Source organism: Macrotis lagotis, chromosome 1 (genome assembly GCF_037893015.1).
Source record: "Macrotis lagotis isolate mMagLag1 chromosome 1, bilby.v1.9.chrom.fasta, whole genome shotgun sequence".
Classification (NCBI taxonomy): domain Eukaryota; kingdom Metazoa; phylum Chordata; class Mammalia; order Peramelemorphia; family Peramelidae; genus Macrotis; species Macrotis lagotis.
In genome coordinates, this window is record NC_133658.1 from 438,951,748 (window position 1) to 438,967,437 (window position 15,690).

The 15,690-nt window shown below is 37.2% G+C and overlaps 1 pseudogene and 1 gene segment (V, D, J or C); one reads left to right on the forward strand and one right to left on the reverse strand.

Annotated features, from left to right (window-relative positions):
• Window positions 1–268: 268 nt before the first annotated feature.
• On the reverse strand, window positions 269–2,639 carry LOC141518950 (conserved oligomeric Golgi complex subunit 7 pseudogene; annotated as a pseudogene).
• Window positions 2,640–14,728: 12,089 nt separating this feature from the next.
• Window positions 14,729–15,346, forward strand: LOC141504428 (immunoglobulin heavy variable 3-74-like). The segment is given in 2 exon segments: window positions 14,729–14,844; window positions 14,931–15,346. Coding segments are annotated over 2 exon segments (477 nt in total).
• Window positions 15,347–15,690: the final 344 nt, after the last annotated feature.

Below are 15,690 nucleotides of genomic sequence, written 5' to 3' on the forward strand. Positions count from 1 at the left end.
AATTTTTTTTTTTAGATTTTTCAAGGCAATGGGGCCAAGTGGCTTGCCCAAGGCCACATGGCTAGGAAGTTTCTGAGGTTGGATTTGAACCCAGGCACTCCTGACTCCAAGGCTGGTGCTCCATCCACTGCGCCACCCAGCCACCCCGATTAAAATATTTACCCTAATAAATAATTATTTCCTCTACCCACAGCCCTTCCCAATCCATATAGGAATACTGCTGTTGGCCCATCAGCTCTCATCCCCTTTCAAAGTCTGCATAGTGAGATCAGTAATTCACATTCCTCATTGAGGTCACTTTGCTGGTGAGTCAATGGTGGGGGGGGCCCTTTGGCTGCCTGTCTATAATCCTCTGGCTTGATCTTCAAGAGAGTCACCATGTTCTGAAGGGCCCAGGATGGCTGGAGACCCAAGGCATCCATCACATTTATCAGATAGTCGATGTCTGTAGCCAGCTGCTTTGTTGAGTGTGAGGTCAGCTCAGGATTCTGAAGGATCACATCACAATATGTCTGTATTGTGGCCCTGGCAATGGAACCCAACCAGTAGTCAGCCATGTTGTCCAGTTCAGGCAATTCATCCCCTTGCTCAGGAGGAAATGGCAGTTTTCCAGCATGCAATGCTAATTCCAAAGCAGAATCTTCCTGGGTAACAAATGGCTCAAGATTTAGAGGTAGGGACATGATATACTGCCCAATATTGCTAATATATTCAAGAGGGGTAAGGCTAAATGTGGGAAGATCATCAGTCAAAGTCTCTCCAATTCCAGCTGTGTTCCAACTCTCCATCTTGGAAATTAGTAGAAGTTGTTGTTTGATGCGTAGAAAAACAGAATCAAAGGCCAACTGGTGAGCCTGCTGATTAAGACGAGTGAGGGCTACATGAGAGGCAGACAGCAGGTTGTGATTACTTGAACCTTTTTCCTTAAGAGTATAAAGTACTTCCATTAAACTGGCATATTCTACTGGATTCTCCTTCTGAAGGTAATTATATTCCTGCCATAGGTTTTTAACAGAGCTCTTCTTATCCATCAGGCTGCTATCCTGAAAGCCCGTCAAACTACGAGGGCTGTAAGAATCTGCAAGATACTTCCCAGCTGTGGACAAAATCCTGTTTGCTAGCTGTTGTTCAAAATCTCCACAATGACGCAAAAGTTCTCCACAGGTGGTTATTATCCTAACAGAGTTCTGAAAAGCTGTCCAATCTTCTTGGAAAAGAGAGCTGGAAGGAATATTATCAAGTTTGCCCTTTTTTTTGGATTGACTGGAGGGTGTTAGTAAAATCAGATACATACTTTGTGAAAAGAGATTTCAGGGCTGACAAAAGTCCACAAGCCCCCAGTCCATCTGTGAATTTGATGCATCTATCCACAGCTCCTGAAGCCAAACCAAAGAGTTTATTCACTGAGTGGCTCAGCTCTTGAACACAGTCAATAACTTCCCAATGTTCCAAAGGGACAGCACTGATCTGAATGAGGAGATGACTCTTTTCCAGTTCTCCATGTTGTAGCTGATAGGGTTTATATGGGCCATACACAGCTTCCACAAGTTCTGTGACCTTTACCAAGTTGTTTTCTCGGGAGTGCAAGAGAAGTGCCATCTCCAGGCCCTTGGCAAAGTGAGCAGTGGCCCTTGGCAAAGTGAGCAGTGGTGTCATAGAGCTCCAGGAGCTTTGTGAGCCTGGTGTCAGGCCCTGCTCTCTCCACTCCAGAATCCAGGCAGACTGGCAGAGAAGGTACCAAAGCATTCAATGTCTGAATCAAAAGCATAGTTACTACCTCATGGGGGTTCTTGAAGAGCTGCATAGACCATTGGAGTTGGGTGTGCCAGGCACCAAGCAAGGTGTCATAGAATTCAGTCAACTGTCAGTCTAAAGGTAGATCACTCTGGCAAAGATCTTGCCAGGATGCCAAAAGTTGTGCCTTGTGGCATTTGAAATAGGAAGCAAGAAGCTGAGGCATTCGGTCAATTTCTGTAAAAACTTTAACAAATACTTTGGCCTGATCTACAGACTGAGAATTGAATGCAGCCACTATTTGTGGACTGGCCATGACCTCGAGCCTGTTCTTCAATGCCTCAAGGTGCACGCATTTATCTGAGTAATCTGGTGTACCTACAAGCATGATCAAACTGTTCTGCATACTGGTTAATTTAGCAGAAATCACAGCCACATCTTGTGTCTTAAATGTTTCTTCAATATCTGCACTCAAGGTACTCCATTTATCTGCTTCTTGAAGAGATTCTGCAGCAAGTTGCATTCTAGATTTCACCTGATCAATCTCCACCAGTACCTGCATTGACTGAGCTGTGTCCTGTTCAAATTTTTAAATATCTTCCTTGACAAGAATCATCTGTTCCTTCAGGAAAGATGCCTCCTGTTTAAGGACTTGTACATCTCGGAGAACTTTGGGCATATTCTGGAGGGCCTGGTGACTGGTTTCCTCCATGACGTTGTTGACTTCCTGGATGAAGAGCTGCAGCTTCATCACCAACGTGGCCGCGTGCCCGTCCACCTTCCCCGGGGCCTCTTTGGGGACCACCTTGAAGGCCCCATTGATCCACTCCTTCACCTCGAAGTCATCCGCAAGGAACTTGGAGAAATCCATCCCAAAGGCCCTGGATGGCCGGGCGCACTGGGCCTACCGGTCCCTACTCCGGCCTGTCCGCTGGGGGCTCGGGGGCTCGGGGGCCCGTCACCCTCCAGGGGCGGGGGGCATGCAGGGTGGGAGCAAGGAGGGGAATAAACCCGATGCCGCGTCCGCGCTCCCGGAAAACCTGAGTGTAGGACTTAAACATGAAAGGTGATATCATAATTAAATTAGGAGAACAAGAAATAGTTTAGCTGTCAGATCTATAGGAAGGGGAACAGTTTATGGTCAAGGAAGAGATGGAGAATATAAAAAATAAGCTGGATAACCTGGATTACTTTAAACTAAAAAGCTTTTGTACAAACAAAACTGTACTAGCCAAGATCAAAAGAAATGTGGTAAATTAGGTAAAAATTTTTACAGCTAGCATTTCTGACTAAGGACTCATTTCTAAAATATATATAGAGAACTAAGTGAAATTTATTTTTAAAAAAAGCCATTCCCTAATTGATAAATGGTCAAGGGACATGCAAAAGCAGTTTCAGACAAGACAATCTTAGCTATCTATAGTCACATGAAAATTGCTCTAAATCATTAGTGATTATAGAAATGCAAAGTAAAACATCTCTGAGGTAGCACCTCATATCTCTTAGATTGTCCACTATGACAAGAAAGGATAATGATCAGTGTTGGAGGGGATACAGGAAATCTGGGGCATTAATGCACTATTAATGGAGCTATGAACTGATCCAATCTTTCTGGAGAACAATTTGGAATTATGCCCAAAGTACAATAAAAAAAATAATCTTAGCAGCTCTGTCTGTAATGGTAAAGAATTGGAAACTGAGGCAATGTCCATGAAATGGGGAATGATTGAACAAACTGTGGTGTGTATATATATATATATATATATATATATATATATATATATATATATATAGTGATGGAGCACTATTGTTCTTTTTAGAAATCAGGAGAGATGAGATTTCAGAGAAGCCTGGAAAAACTATCATGAACTGATGTTTAGTGAGGTGAGCAGAACCAGAAGATAATTATACACCCTAACAACAACATGATGTGATGATCAATCATGATGGACAATGATCAGGGAAAATTTTTAGGGTATCTGTGATTGAGAATATCATCTGTATCCAGAGAAGGACCTATGGAGTTTAAATGAAGACCAAAGAATATTTTCAATTCTTAAAAACATTGTATTATGTTCTACATAATTTTAGTATCTAATGCTTTCTTTCTTCCTTATGGATTTGCTCTTTCTCTCAACATATTCAATTTTGATTTATACATATCATGGAAACAAATGTAAAGACTATATCAAATTGCCTTTAGTTGATGAGGAGGGAGGGAAAGAAGGGAGGGGGAAAGTATTGTAAAATTCAAAACCTTGTAAAAATGATTGATAGCAACTACTATTATATATAGTTGGAAAGCAAAATATTTATATAACTAAAATACTTTGCCTGCTTTATACATGGTTGTCAAACATGAGATACGAAGTCACATGACAAATTAGAAACTATAGCTCATAAATAATAACTCCTCAGAACTGCTAAAATGGAAGATATTCTAGGTCCAAAAGAGGGATCTGGAATGAGCCAGAGTCTAATCACCTTTTATACTCTAAGGTCAGGATAAACTAAACAGTAGCAAGGAAAGTGTCTGATCTCTCACACTCCTTCAAACTGCCTATGGCAACCTAGGAAGAAACTGTGCAAAATCTTCATCAGCTAAAAATTTTATTTAGCTAATGCAATGGGGTTAAGTGACTTGCCCAAGGTCACATGGCTAGGTAATTATTAAGTGTCTGAGGGAATATTTGAACTCAGGTCCTCCTGAATCCAGGGCCGGTGCTTATTCCACTATGCCATCTAGCTGCCCTGGTAGGATACATTTTTAAACCCAATTGGAAATGTATGTTATTCCCTCTTTGGGTCAAATCTGTTACATGAAGGATTTACTCAGTGCTCATACCCTCCCTTCTTTCCCTCTACTATAATAAGTCTTTGTGCCTCTTCACCTGATATTATTTGTTATCCTTTAATGCCTAGCCATCTCCTAGAATAGTCCATCTTGACATGTCTCTATTCTTTTAACCCTGTCTTGCACCTAACACTAAGTGTGGGTTAAGGAAGAAACACCATTACACTGTAAAATCAGGCAGTAAGTGAGGGTCTAGGGAGAAGATATAATAAATACAATAAATCAGAGCAGAAGTGTTACTGCTCTTTAGATAACTTAGAAAGCTAGAAAGCAAGATATTTGTGTTTTTTTCCTTTAAGTTTGTCAAGACTCATTTCAGCAATTGTAGGCATTTCTGCATTGTGGAGGGCCAGCCCTAGGAGTTATTTACCTTTGTCAACAGAGATATGCATGTATTCTTGCTCATTAACAGTTTGGTTGGCTCACCAGTGAACCCAGAATGAAAACATCTGTGTAGCTTAGAGCTGGGTGGGAACTTTTCAGATAAGGAAGTATACAGACTTCAAGGATAAGTATCATAAATTTTGGGAAGCCATGCAGCTAGATCCCATCTGACTTGCCATGTCTGGGATACATTGTGTTATAAAAGTCTGGATATTCAACAATAAAGTCAAGAGATTGTTTTCACGGCATTAAATGCTGGTGGCTTTCAATGACATCCAAATGTTTGTGGGAAATGGTGCCTGATCAGGGGACAACTTGGAAGGGAATTAGTCTTGAAAGGAAAGACACTGTCTGGACATCCTGGGGGTCACAGAGCACACTACATGACAGCAGGTATTGAGGATATATAAATATATACATATATATATATATATATATATATATATATATATACACATACATATGTATATGTATATTTATATATATATATATTTTTAATTTTTTTCACCAGGTTTAAAACAGAACATTGTCAGGGACAATCTAAAGATAGAGGACATTATTTGAGAGTGTTAAAGCATATAGTCAAAGAAAGAGGCTTGTTAATAATAACAATTGGAAGAATCTATTGAATGTGTACAAAAATGTTATCCATGGTTTTCAGAAGGAGTGCTATATACTGAAAAATGGGAGACTGTGGAAAGATAGATGAGTGACCATTTTAGATAGGAAAGTCAGGAAGCATTTCCTAAAGGAGTCTTTTCATTGTGGAGTATTTTAAAAATTTTTATGACTCCACCTGGAGATGTTCCTTTGGCTCAGAGTATATTAAAAGTTGATGTAGATATTCAAACTATTCAGCAGGAATATAAGTGTAAAAAAGAAAAAGGAGGAAGAACAATGGTGGCCTTTGCCTCTAACACCACCTCCTCCTATCATTACCAACTCACCTTCTGCTGCTTTATGCCCTAAAGAAGAAAACACTAACAAAGATAAGGAGCATATGAATGTTGTTTAAAAGGTTGCTCAAAAGGTAGTGAGTGGATAAAGGAGAGGAGATTCCATGGGACATGAAAAAGCTATTATTCTCATTCCCCATATTTGAGAGACCTGATCCAGATAATCCAGAAAATACTGTGAGTGAACATGATAATCTAGGTTTTTAAAACATTTAAGAAATTAAAATTAGCAACAAGCACATATGGCAATACTAGCCCATATGTTTAACTAAGACAAAAACATTAGCTAGACAAATATTAGCCCTGGAATACTGGATTACAATAGCAAAAACTGCTCATACACCAGGAGATTACTTAACATGGAAAACTAATTTTTTTTGAGAATTGTACTAGTCAAGCTAAAAGAAAGGAAGCAAACAGGTTAAGAATAACATTTTTTTTTTAGATTTTAGAAGGCAATGGGGTTAAGTGACTTGCCCAAGACCACACAGCTAGGTAATTATTAAATGTCTGAGGCCTGATTTGAACTCAAGTACTCCTGACTCCAGGGCTGGTGCTCTATCCACTAGCCGCCCCCTAGAATAATATTTGAAATGCTCACTGACATGGGTCCATGGGCAGGAATAAATAATCAAATTGGGTATACCTCACAAGCATATCAACAAATAACCATTGCTGCAAAACAGACATGGCTGAAATTGTCTGAAAAGGAAAGAGGCAATACTTCATTTACAAAAATAAAACAAGGAGCTGATGAAGATTTTGCCCAGTTTCTTCCTAGGTTGCTATAGGCAGTTTGAAGGAGTGTGAGAGATCAGACACTTTCCTTGCTATTGTTTAGTTTATCTTGACCTTGAAGTTAGCAGAAAGTGGAATTAAGAAAAAGAACTAGCTAAGAGAGAAAGAAATGTATCATAAAGACATGATTAAAAAAGAATAGTAATAATAATAATAATAATAATGATAAAATAAAATAAAAACAAATGTTAAAAAGGGAATTTAATTGAAGTTATAGAAACAGGGAAAGAGACAGCGAGTATTCACGGAGGAAAAAGGAATGTGTTAAACAATCACAAAAGAAATGTTATTTGACATTGAGAAAGCTTTGAGGTAGTAAATTCCAGAAAGACAGGAGAACCAGGTCAATCTTAAAGTACATAATTTGATTTACAGAAAATAATGGGACAATTGAGGATTTAAAAACAGAACCCCTACCCCCACCCCTCAAAGAAGATTTAGGACTGTCCCCTTAAAAAGAAGTTATTTGGTTTACTCTAAGCTGAAAGTGGGAAGGGGATAATTCAATTAGGCTAAGGGATTTTTGAGTGACAGTTTGCCTTCTCAAAAGTTATAATTGTATGTATTGAGAAAAATGGAATGTTTATGTATTTTATGTGTGTTTGTTAAATTACAGGAAGAGGGAAGCTCTCAGCTGTCTCTGCTTGGACAAGTTTGCTGTCATGTCTGTGTTCTGATTGGCCAACTTCTTTCTCTTTTCAAAACTGGATCTTATTCCTCCTCCCCCAAAATAACCTCATGATTTGGCACCAAAACAGAGATTTTTCCTGAAAATCATTTTGGATTTTTTGAGGGGGGAGAGAAGGGGTTCTTTTATTTTCTTTAATTTTCTATTGCTTCATTTCTGGTCTGATTGACTAACAGGGTTTTATTTACTGATTTGGTGAATAAGGGACCTAGAAGAAATTGAAATATTCTTATAATTATTTTTGCACTGGCCTTAATTATCATGTTAAAAAATGGATTTTTGACTATAATGTTTTATGGCTCCTCCAGAGTTATAGGAAGAAAAAGAACTAATGGGTATGCTAAAATAGATAGGGACAGAATGGCCTTGATAAAGGCTGCGAGTCTGCCAAAACCATTGCCAGCACAGACTTCTGAGTTATGTGCGCTTAATCAGGCTTTAAGATTGCAACAAAAAAGGGGGGGAAGATAATATTTATACAGATTCTAAATATGCTTGGGGTGTAGTTCATGCATTTGAAAAATTTGGGGTGAGCAAGGAATGATAAACAAGAAAGGTAAAGTATTAGTACATACTGGGGTGGCTAGGTGGCATTAGATAAAGCACTTTGCCCTGGAGTCAGGAGTACCTGGGTTCAAATCCTGTCTCAGAAACTTAATAATTACCTAGATGTGTGGCCTTGGGCAAGCCACTTAACCCCATTTGCCTTGCAAAAACCTAAAACAAAACAAAACAAAAAAAGAATTAGTACATACTACCTTGACCTCATTTTGTCAATGAGGCTAGAAAGCCCTTTTAAGTTAGATCATTGAGAAGTTAGAATAACACTGATACAGATAAGAAGAATTTGCAAACTTTTTATATTTTGAAAAGGAAAATAATTTAAGGTAATTTTGAATGTGAGTTTTGGAATTTAAAAGATTAATATCAGAACTATAAAGAAAATCTTGTAATTATAAAAAGAGATTTTTAGAAACATCTGATTTTGAGAATTTTTTTGTATTGCAAAGTTCTAGGGAGTAAAAGGAATATACCTTAAATTGAAATGTATTATGTATAATCAGTAAATTGTGTATAACAGATTTAAACAATTCTTTTGAAAATTTAAAACTGTGTTACAATAACAAACAATGGATGAATTGAAGTGTTATCCATCACATTTGTAAAGATTTGTTATAAGAAAATTAGAGAATAACTTGCCAACAGGTTATATCTGTCAAGGTCTTTTTGGCCCACAAAATTTGTGAAAAGCTGTGTTTTTCCACCTAGGGAATATTTATATGTAAGATCAAAGTAGTTTACTTAATATGTGGTACTTAAGAAAAAGAAATTATATATGTATCCTGTAACACTAGCATTGGTAAAAGGTTTGCATTAGATTCTTGAAATTATAATATATATAAAACTAATTTCATGGAGAATCTTACTTTCTTTTTGGAAATAGGAATGTGTTGAACAAGAGGAAAATAAGCTTATAAAACAGATGTGAAAGAAATTTGAGTGTAACAGATATTCAGTTATAAGGCTAACTTTAAGAGAATTGAGATGTCAGCATGGAAACGTTTTGTTTCATGTAGGTTAAGAATTTAATATTCAATTTTAAAAAGGCAAAATGTTAAACTCTAAAGAGTATATAAGAGATTGGAATGTATGCCTTAACTGCAATTATTTCTAATAATATTGAATAAATGTGAAGGACTTTGAAAAATGATTGGGAAATTGAAAATTATGTAACCCATAGTTAGGGAACTTACTGTTGAGCAAGATGTTGAAAAGTTATGTGATCTTGTTTGTCAATATAATCTATTTTACTGTAATGATGTCAAATTCTGGAATTAATGATTGATTGCTTTGTAGAGGTAATGAAAGGAAATATCTGGAGTTATGACCCTCTAGGCTCCCCAAAATTTTAAACTTTGTCATAGACCTTATTTTTGACTTGTACGTCCAAACATAAAAGCAATAATAGAAAAGAAATTACAAACTCCTTTTACATCAACTTAAAAGAGTGAATTATATGCTATATTAATAGTATTAAAAGAGCAGCCACATTTTTACAGATAGTAAGTATAGTTATCATGTGGTCAGGCACATAGAAATAGCCTATATTAAACATAGCATTGATGAAGAATTATATCAACTCTTTAAAGAATTACAAGAAGTTATAATAGATATAATCCTTTTCTTAGTGACCATATAAATTCCCACACTGGATTGCCTGGGTCTATATATGAAGGTGATCATAAGGTTGATCAATTAACTCTTTCACTAATCATAAGCTTTGTAGAAGAGCAGGCTAGGCTATCTCACAAAAAAAATTCATCAGAATATCCCTTTACTAAGGAAAGAATTTAAAATCACCAGAGAGAAAGCTAAATATAGTAAAATCTTGTCAACAGTGCATTCCATATTTACCTACCCCCCCAAAATATTCTAAGAATCCTAGAGGGCAGGATCCTAATGAGTTGTGGCAAATGGATATAACTCATTATGCACCTTTTTAAAAAATGAAATTTATTCTTGTTACCATAGATGCATGTTCATTTACAATGGCAATAGCACAAAGTTCAGAGGTTACTCAAAGTTTGACTAATCATTTATTACATTGTTATTCTATTTCAGGGATACCAAAATCCATGAAAACAAATAATGGCCCTGGATATACTTCTATGATATTTAAATAATTCTGTCTATATTACAGCATAAAGCATATTACAGACAATCCCTGTAATCCTTTTGGTCAAGCTTTAGTAGAAAGGAAACATAAAGATCTTAAGAGATTTCTGGAAGTACAAGAAGGGGAAATATATAGGGACAAAAGGGAAACAAAAGAGGAGAATAAATCTTGCCATACATATATATATATATATATATATATATATATTACACAAAATTTTTAACATTGAATGATAAACAATTAACACCTGCAGAAATATTTTTTAGTAAGGATATGCTACATGAAGAGAAGGGCATGGTCATGTGGAAGGACCCTATAACTCCTTCAGTTTTAAGAGAGAATTTATTCCATTCACGTTTCCAGTTATAATTCTTAACTTTTTTTTATCCTCCAGACTATTTCCCCTCAATTTGTTCTTTTCCCCACCTTCTTTCACAATGTTTCCCCTTCTATTAACTGCCTCTCTCATTTTCCCCCTTTCCTTTCCTTTTCTTCCTCCCCTCCCTTCTATTAGTTCCTCCTTCCCTTCCTTTTCCCTCCTGATACATGAAAGGTAAAATAAATTTCTAAACCCAACTGAGTGTGTGTGTATTCATCCTCTGTCAGTCAAATTCCATGAGAGCGAGATTCAGGTGGTTCTCACCTCTTCCATTCTTTCCCTCTATTGTGAGATCCTTTGTACTTCTAGCCCATTCCACTTCCCCTTTCTGCCCATCTTGGTTCAATCCACCCCCTTTTAAATATTTTTTAAATTTTAAAAAATAATCGTTTCATCAAAATCATGGAAATACTTTGGATTTCCTATAACAATAAAGTTATATTTCTCAAGAGTAATGAGAACCTTGCTCCCAGGTAGTCTTTTTAATTTTACCTGTTTACCTTTACATGTTTCTCTAAAGTCTCCTGTTTGAATTTTCTGTTCAGCTCTGGTCTTTTCATCAGGAAAATTTTAAAATCACATAATTCATTAAATGTTCATCTTTTCCTCTGAAAGTGAAGGCTCACTCTTGCTGGATAATTGAGTCCTAGTTATAATTTAATATTCCTTGCCCCCTGAGATGTTATATTCCAGGCCCTCTCTTCCTTTAATGTTGATGCAGTCAGGTCCTATATAATCCTCATTGTGTCTCCTTGGTATTTGAATTTCTTCTTCTGGTCACTTACAGAATTCTCTACTTGATCTGATAATTCTGAAGTTTGTCTACAATATTCCTTTGGGTTTTCTTGTTGAGCTACCTTTCAGCAGATAATAGATGGATTCTTTCAATGATCAATTTGCCCTTTGATTACAGGATATCAGAGCAGTTCTCTATGATTCTAAAATTATGTCTTCTGAATCTATTTTCTAGGTCAGTTGTTTAACAATGAAGTATTTTAAATTTTCTCCTATTTTTTTCATTCTTTACAAATTGTTTTACAGATTCTTGGTGTCTCATGAAGTCATTAGCTTCCATTATTCAAATCTATTTTTCATGGAGTTATTTTCTTCATTTTGCTTTTTTGTCTCATTTTCCATTTGGTCAATTCTATTTTAAAGGAGCTAACTTTTTTCCCTTTTCCCCATTGTGTTGTTGAGAGAATTATTTCCTTTCTGAATTTATCCAAATGTATTTTTAAAATAAAATTTTATTTTTTAAATGTAATTTTAAAAGATGTTTTCTTCTGTTACTTTTGGTTGCAAGATTTTAATTTTCTCTTTCATTTCTTTTCCCAGTTTTTCCATTTTATTTTTAAAATCCTTTCTCACTTCTAAGAAATATTTCTGGAGTGGAGACCAATTCATACTCTCTTCTAAAGCTTCAATATATGAGCTAGTTTCCTTATCATCAAAGTAACATTCAGTAGATCCTGCTTTTCCTCTGACCTTTTGTCATTTATTTCAGGATTTGTTACCAATCCCAAGAGTCTTATAGTGGCGGGGGGAGGGCTTGCTGGCACACCTTGGTGTTGAGAATCCTATAGGCTTGCTTACTGGCATGGGGTTATAACTATTAGGAATTCCAGGAGGTTACTCATTAAGGAAATCCAGAAGCTCTTTCTGGATGGTCTGTGCTGGGTTTGTCAGCTATCTACTCCCTATGCCGACAGGGCTGGAAGCACCAGAGGTTTTCTGTGCACAGTCAGCATTGGAAGTCACTCTCCTGTACCCTGGGTCTTTGCAAAAATAAAAATACCTGGGGTGGTTTCTGTGCTGTTTGCCTGGGAATGCCAGGTCCGCCCTCCAAAACTCCAGGGGATCTTCTGGGAACACCAAGGGCTCTCCAAGTGGAGCTGGTCAAATGGGTCTTCTAGGCAACTTCCCTGTAATTTCCCATAAAGTTTCAACTCTCCCATTTCACGGACACACTGGCCACACCACAAAGGTTTCCACTCCCACAGTTAAGTTTCTCAGGCTAGTCCCTTACAACTCCACTGCTGGTGAACTAGGTTTTTAGTCTTTGCCCTTACACTCTCCACAGACAGACCTTGCTGGGAGATGTTGCACTCTGATTCTATGGAGTTTTGTTGTTCCAACCTTAAGTGACTTCATACATGTCAGTTCTGAGGGAAAACTAGTAGAGATTAAAACAGTACCTGACATCTCTTCACCATCTTGGTCACATGTCCCATGAGCATAATTATTAACAAATATTAAACTATAAATGAATTCAATCAATTAATCATTAAATTAACACTCATTTATTAAGCACTTCCATTATTCCAAGAGCTGTGTGCATAGGATATGAAGACAAAATGAAACAATTCCTACTCTCAAATTACATTCCTTTTTGGGAAATTATATACATAAGTCAGAATACATAGACTATGTAAAAATAAGTAGAAAATAATTCTTAAATGGAAGGTACTCTCAATGGAGGGAAAGCAGAAAAGATATCACATAGAAAGTCACTTGAGATGATGTTTGAAGGAATCAAAGAATTAATAGAAGTATAGATTAGGAGCAGCAGTGTCCCAGTAATAGAGGAGAGACTTTGAAAGAACATGGAAATCAGAGAATAGCATCATTGGGAAGGAATGGATGGAGGCTAGTTTAAGTGGACATCAGTGAGATGCTCAGTATTTACAGAAGTCTTGGGGTCAAGTTCTGAAGAAAAAAATGAACAGCAAACATTATGGCCTACATTAGATCTTAGGGGAAACAGGGAAAATAATGTTCATTAAATATGTGAGTAGTATGACTAGATACCACTCTGGTAGCCATATGGAGAGAGGAAGGAAAAGTGTGAGACCTGATATAGATGATCTGAATGAGAAGAAATGACATAAGACTGAAAAATGTCTTAAACTAAAATAACAAGTATTATTTTGCTAGGAGTTAGTGAAAGGGAAAAGATTTCAAAAGACAGGTTGAAGATAATAGAAGGTTAGTTAGCCTCTTTAGACTTGGGAGATCAAGATATATTTTGTAAGAACAGAAAAACTCCATTCAATAAATTGCTTTGAAATGTGCTTTTCCCTATAGATTATGTGGTGATGACAGGATAATGGAAATGTAAGGCTTATCAGAGGAAGAAAAAACAAAAAAGACAAGTAGACCCAGTTCAGGCTTTATCTCAATCTCACAGGTTGATTGGAGAATAATTTGCACTTTTTGCCAGCATTCCAATAGATGTATTCATGTAAAGTTGATATAACTACCCAAAATGTTCTCCCTCATGCCTCCAGTGAGAACAGCAGGTAGCAGCAGATTTGCTTGTTCTTGAAGGGGCTCCCTGCAGAATGAGGCTCACTCAGACTGGAGCTGGTCCCATGCTCCAGAAGATTCTTACATTCCCCAAGGGATATTTATCCTGTTAGAAAGAAAATAGGGCCTTTGTGAAGGGTTCAGGAGATTCAAAAGGCTTTGCTATGTATGCCCTGTCCATTCTTTGCCTAAGTTCGTCCAATTTAAAAAAGGAACATGAGCTTATGTGGGCTGAGAGGTTTTAAAAATCAGCTCTGCATAGGAGAACATTGTATATATGATACAATACATTTTTATAATTAATCTATGCCATTAACATTTTTCTATGCCTTTGATAAGTCTCAACAATTAAAACAAAACCTATCAATCCAGCTGATTTTCAGTGTCTGCTGATTTCTGCTCTGACTCAAAACTTCACAGTCACCTCTCTTATGCTGACAGATATAAAGAATGATAGCAGAGGTAAATAATCCACATGAAATCCAGTTCTAAAGAGAATGAGCAAAAAAAAAGCCTATAAGTAATCTAAATGGCTAGAAGTAATTGGAGAAATCTTCCTATCTCACCCTCTCCTAGTAATACCCAAGATTCAGTCTCTTCTAAAGATCAAAACTGATGAGGACTTGTGGTGCCTTTTCAATGAGAAAAGACATTGGGATAACCTAGGAAAATATCAGAACATAGAAAAGTTTAATGAACCTTTCCTTGTTATTGAGAATAGATTGGAGAGATGGAGGATAGATATGTTGTGTTCACCAATGATATCTGGATTCTCAGGGTTTTTAGAAGAAATTCTGAGGGAAATCTCTTCACAGCTCAGGGAGGGGGCTTAACACACTGGGAGGCAGCTCTTTTTCTCCCCCACTTAATAGAGAAAGACATGCAAATTGAGCTCCTCCCTCTAAGGATGAACATCAACAAAAACCTGCCATTAGCTCTGAGAGAGAGGAGCTTATCTTCTGTGGGGTCTTTATCTGCCTAAGGACCCCACCTAGAGAGCCCGGACAATGGGGTTTGGATTGAATGGAATCTTCATTCTGACTATTTTACAAGGTGGTCTTGTCTTTGGTTGGTTTTTCCATTAAGATAATTGCTCTTTGAAGTAGTGTATTTTTATGACTATTATTTTTATTGACTCTTTTTTATTTTTGCAGGAGTGCATTGTGATGTTCTGCTGGAAGAGTCTGGGGGAGATGTGCGACAGCCTGGAGGATCTCTTAGTCTTTCCTGCAAAGGCTCTGGATTCACTTTCAGTAGTTACTGGATGTACTGGGTCCGCCAGGCTCCAGGGAAGGGGCTAGAGTGGGTTTCATCTATTAGTAGTGATGGAACAAGTAAATACTATGCAGACTCTGTGAAAGGCCGGTTCACCATCTCCAGGGACAACAGCAACAACCTACTGCAGCTGCAGATGACTTCCCTTAAAGCTGAGGACACAGCCCTGTATTACTGTGCAAGTGACACAGTGAGAAAAAAGGAGCAGGAGACCAGACATGAACCTCCATCAACCAGGTCCCATGGAGCTGTACTTCAAGAGGAAACCAAGGAAACTACGGACAATGACAGGTGAAGGATGAGGCTGGAGTGAGATCAAGCTCTGAATTTCTTCCCAATTAGCAGTGAGCATCTTACTTGTCTGTCTGTCTCTGTCTTTCTAACCACCTGTGTCCTTGAGAATCTTTCCTGTTGCTGATGACACAGGCATAGAGAAAACATATATTTTGTTAAGCGTTTATATGCTTTGTACTAATTTCCCTAAGTTTTCAAGCATGAGACAATCAGGAATTATGAAACAATTACTTATATGTATCCTGTAACACTTTCATATGCAGTGTTCAAGTGTAAAACATATCTACGTATACCTATCTATTTATATGCATAAATATAGTACATATACCAATCTGTATGTATCCC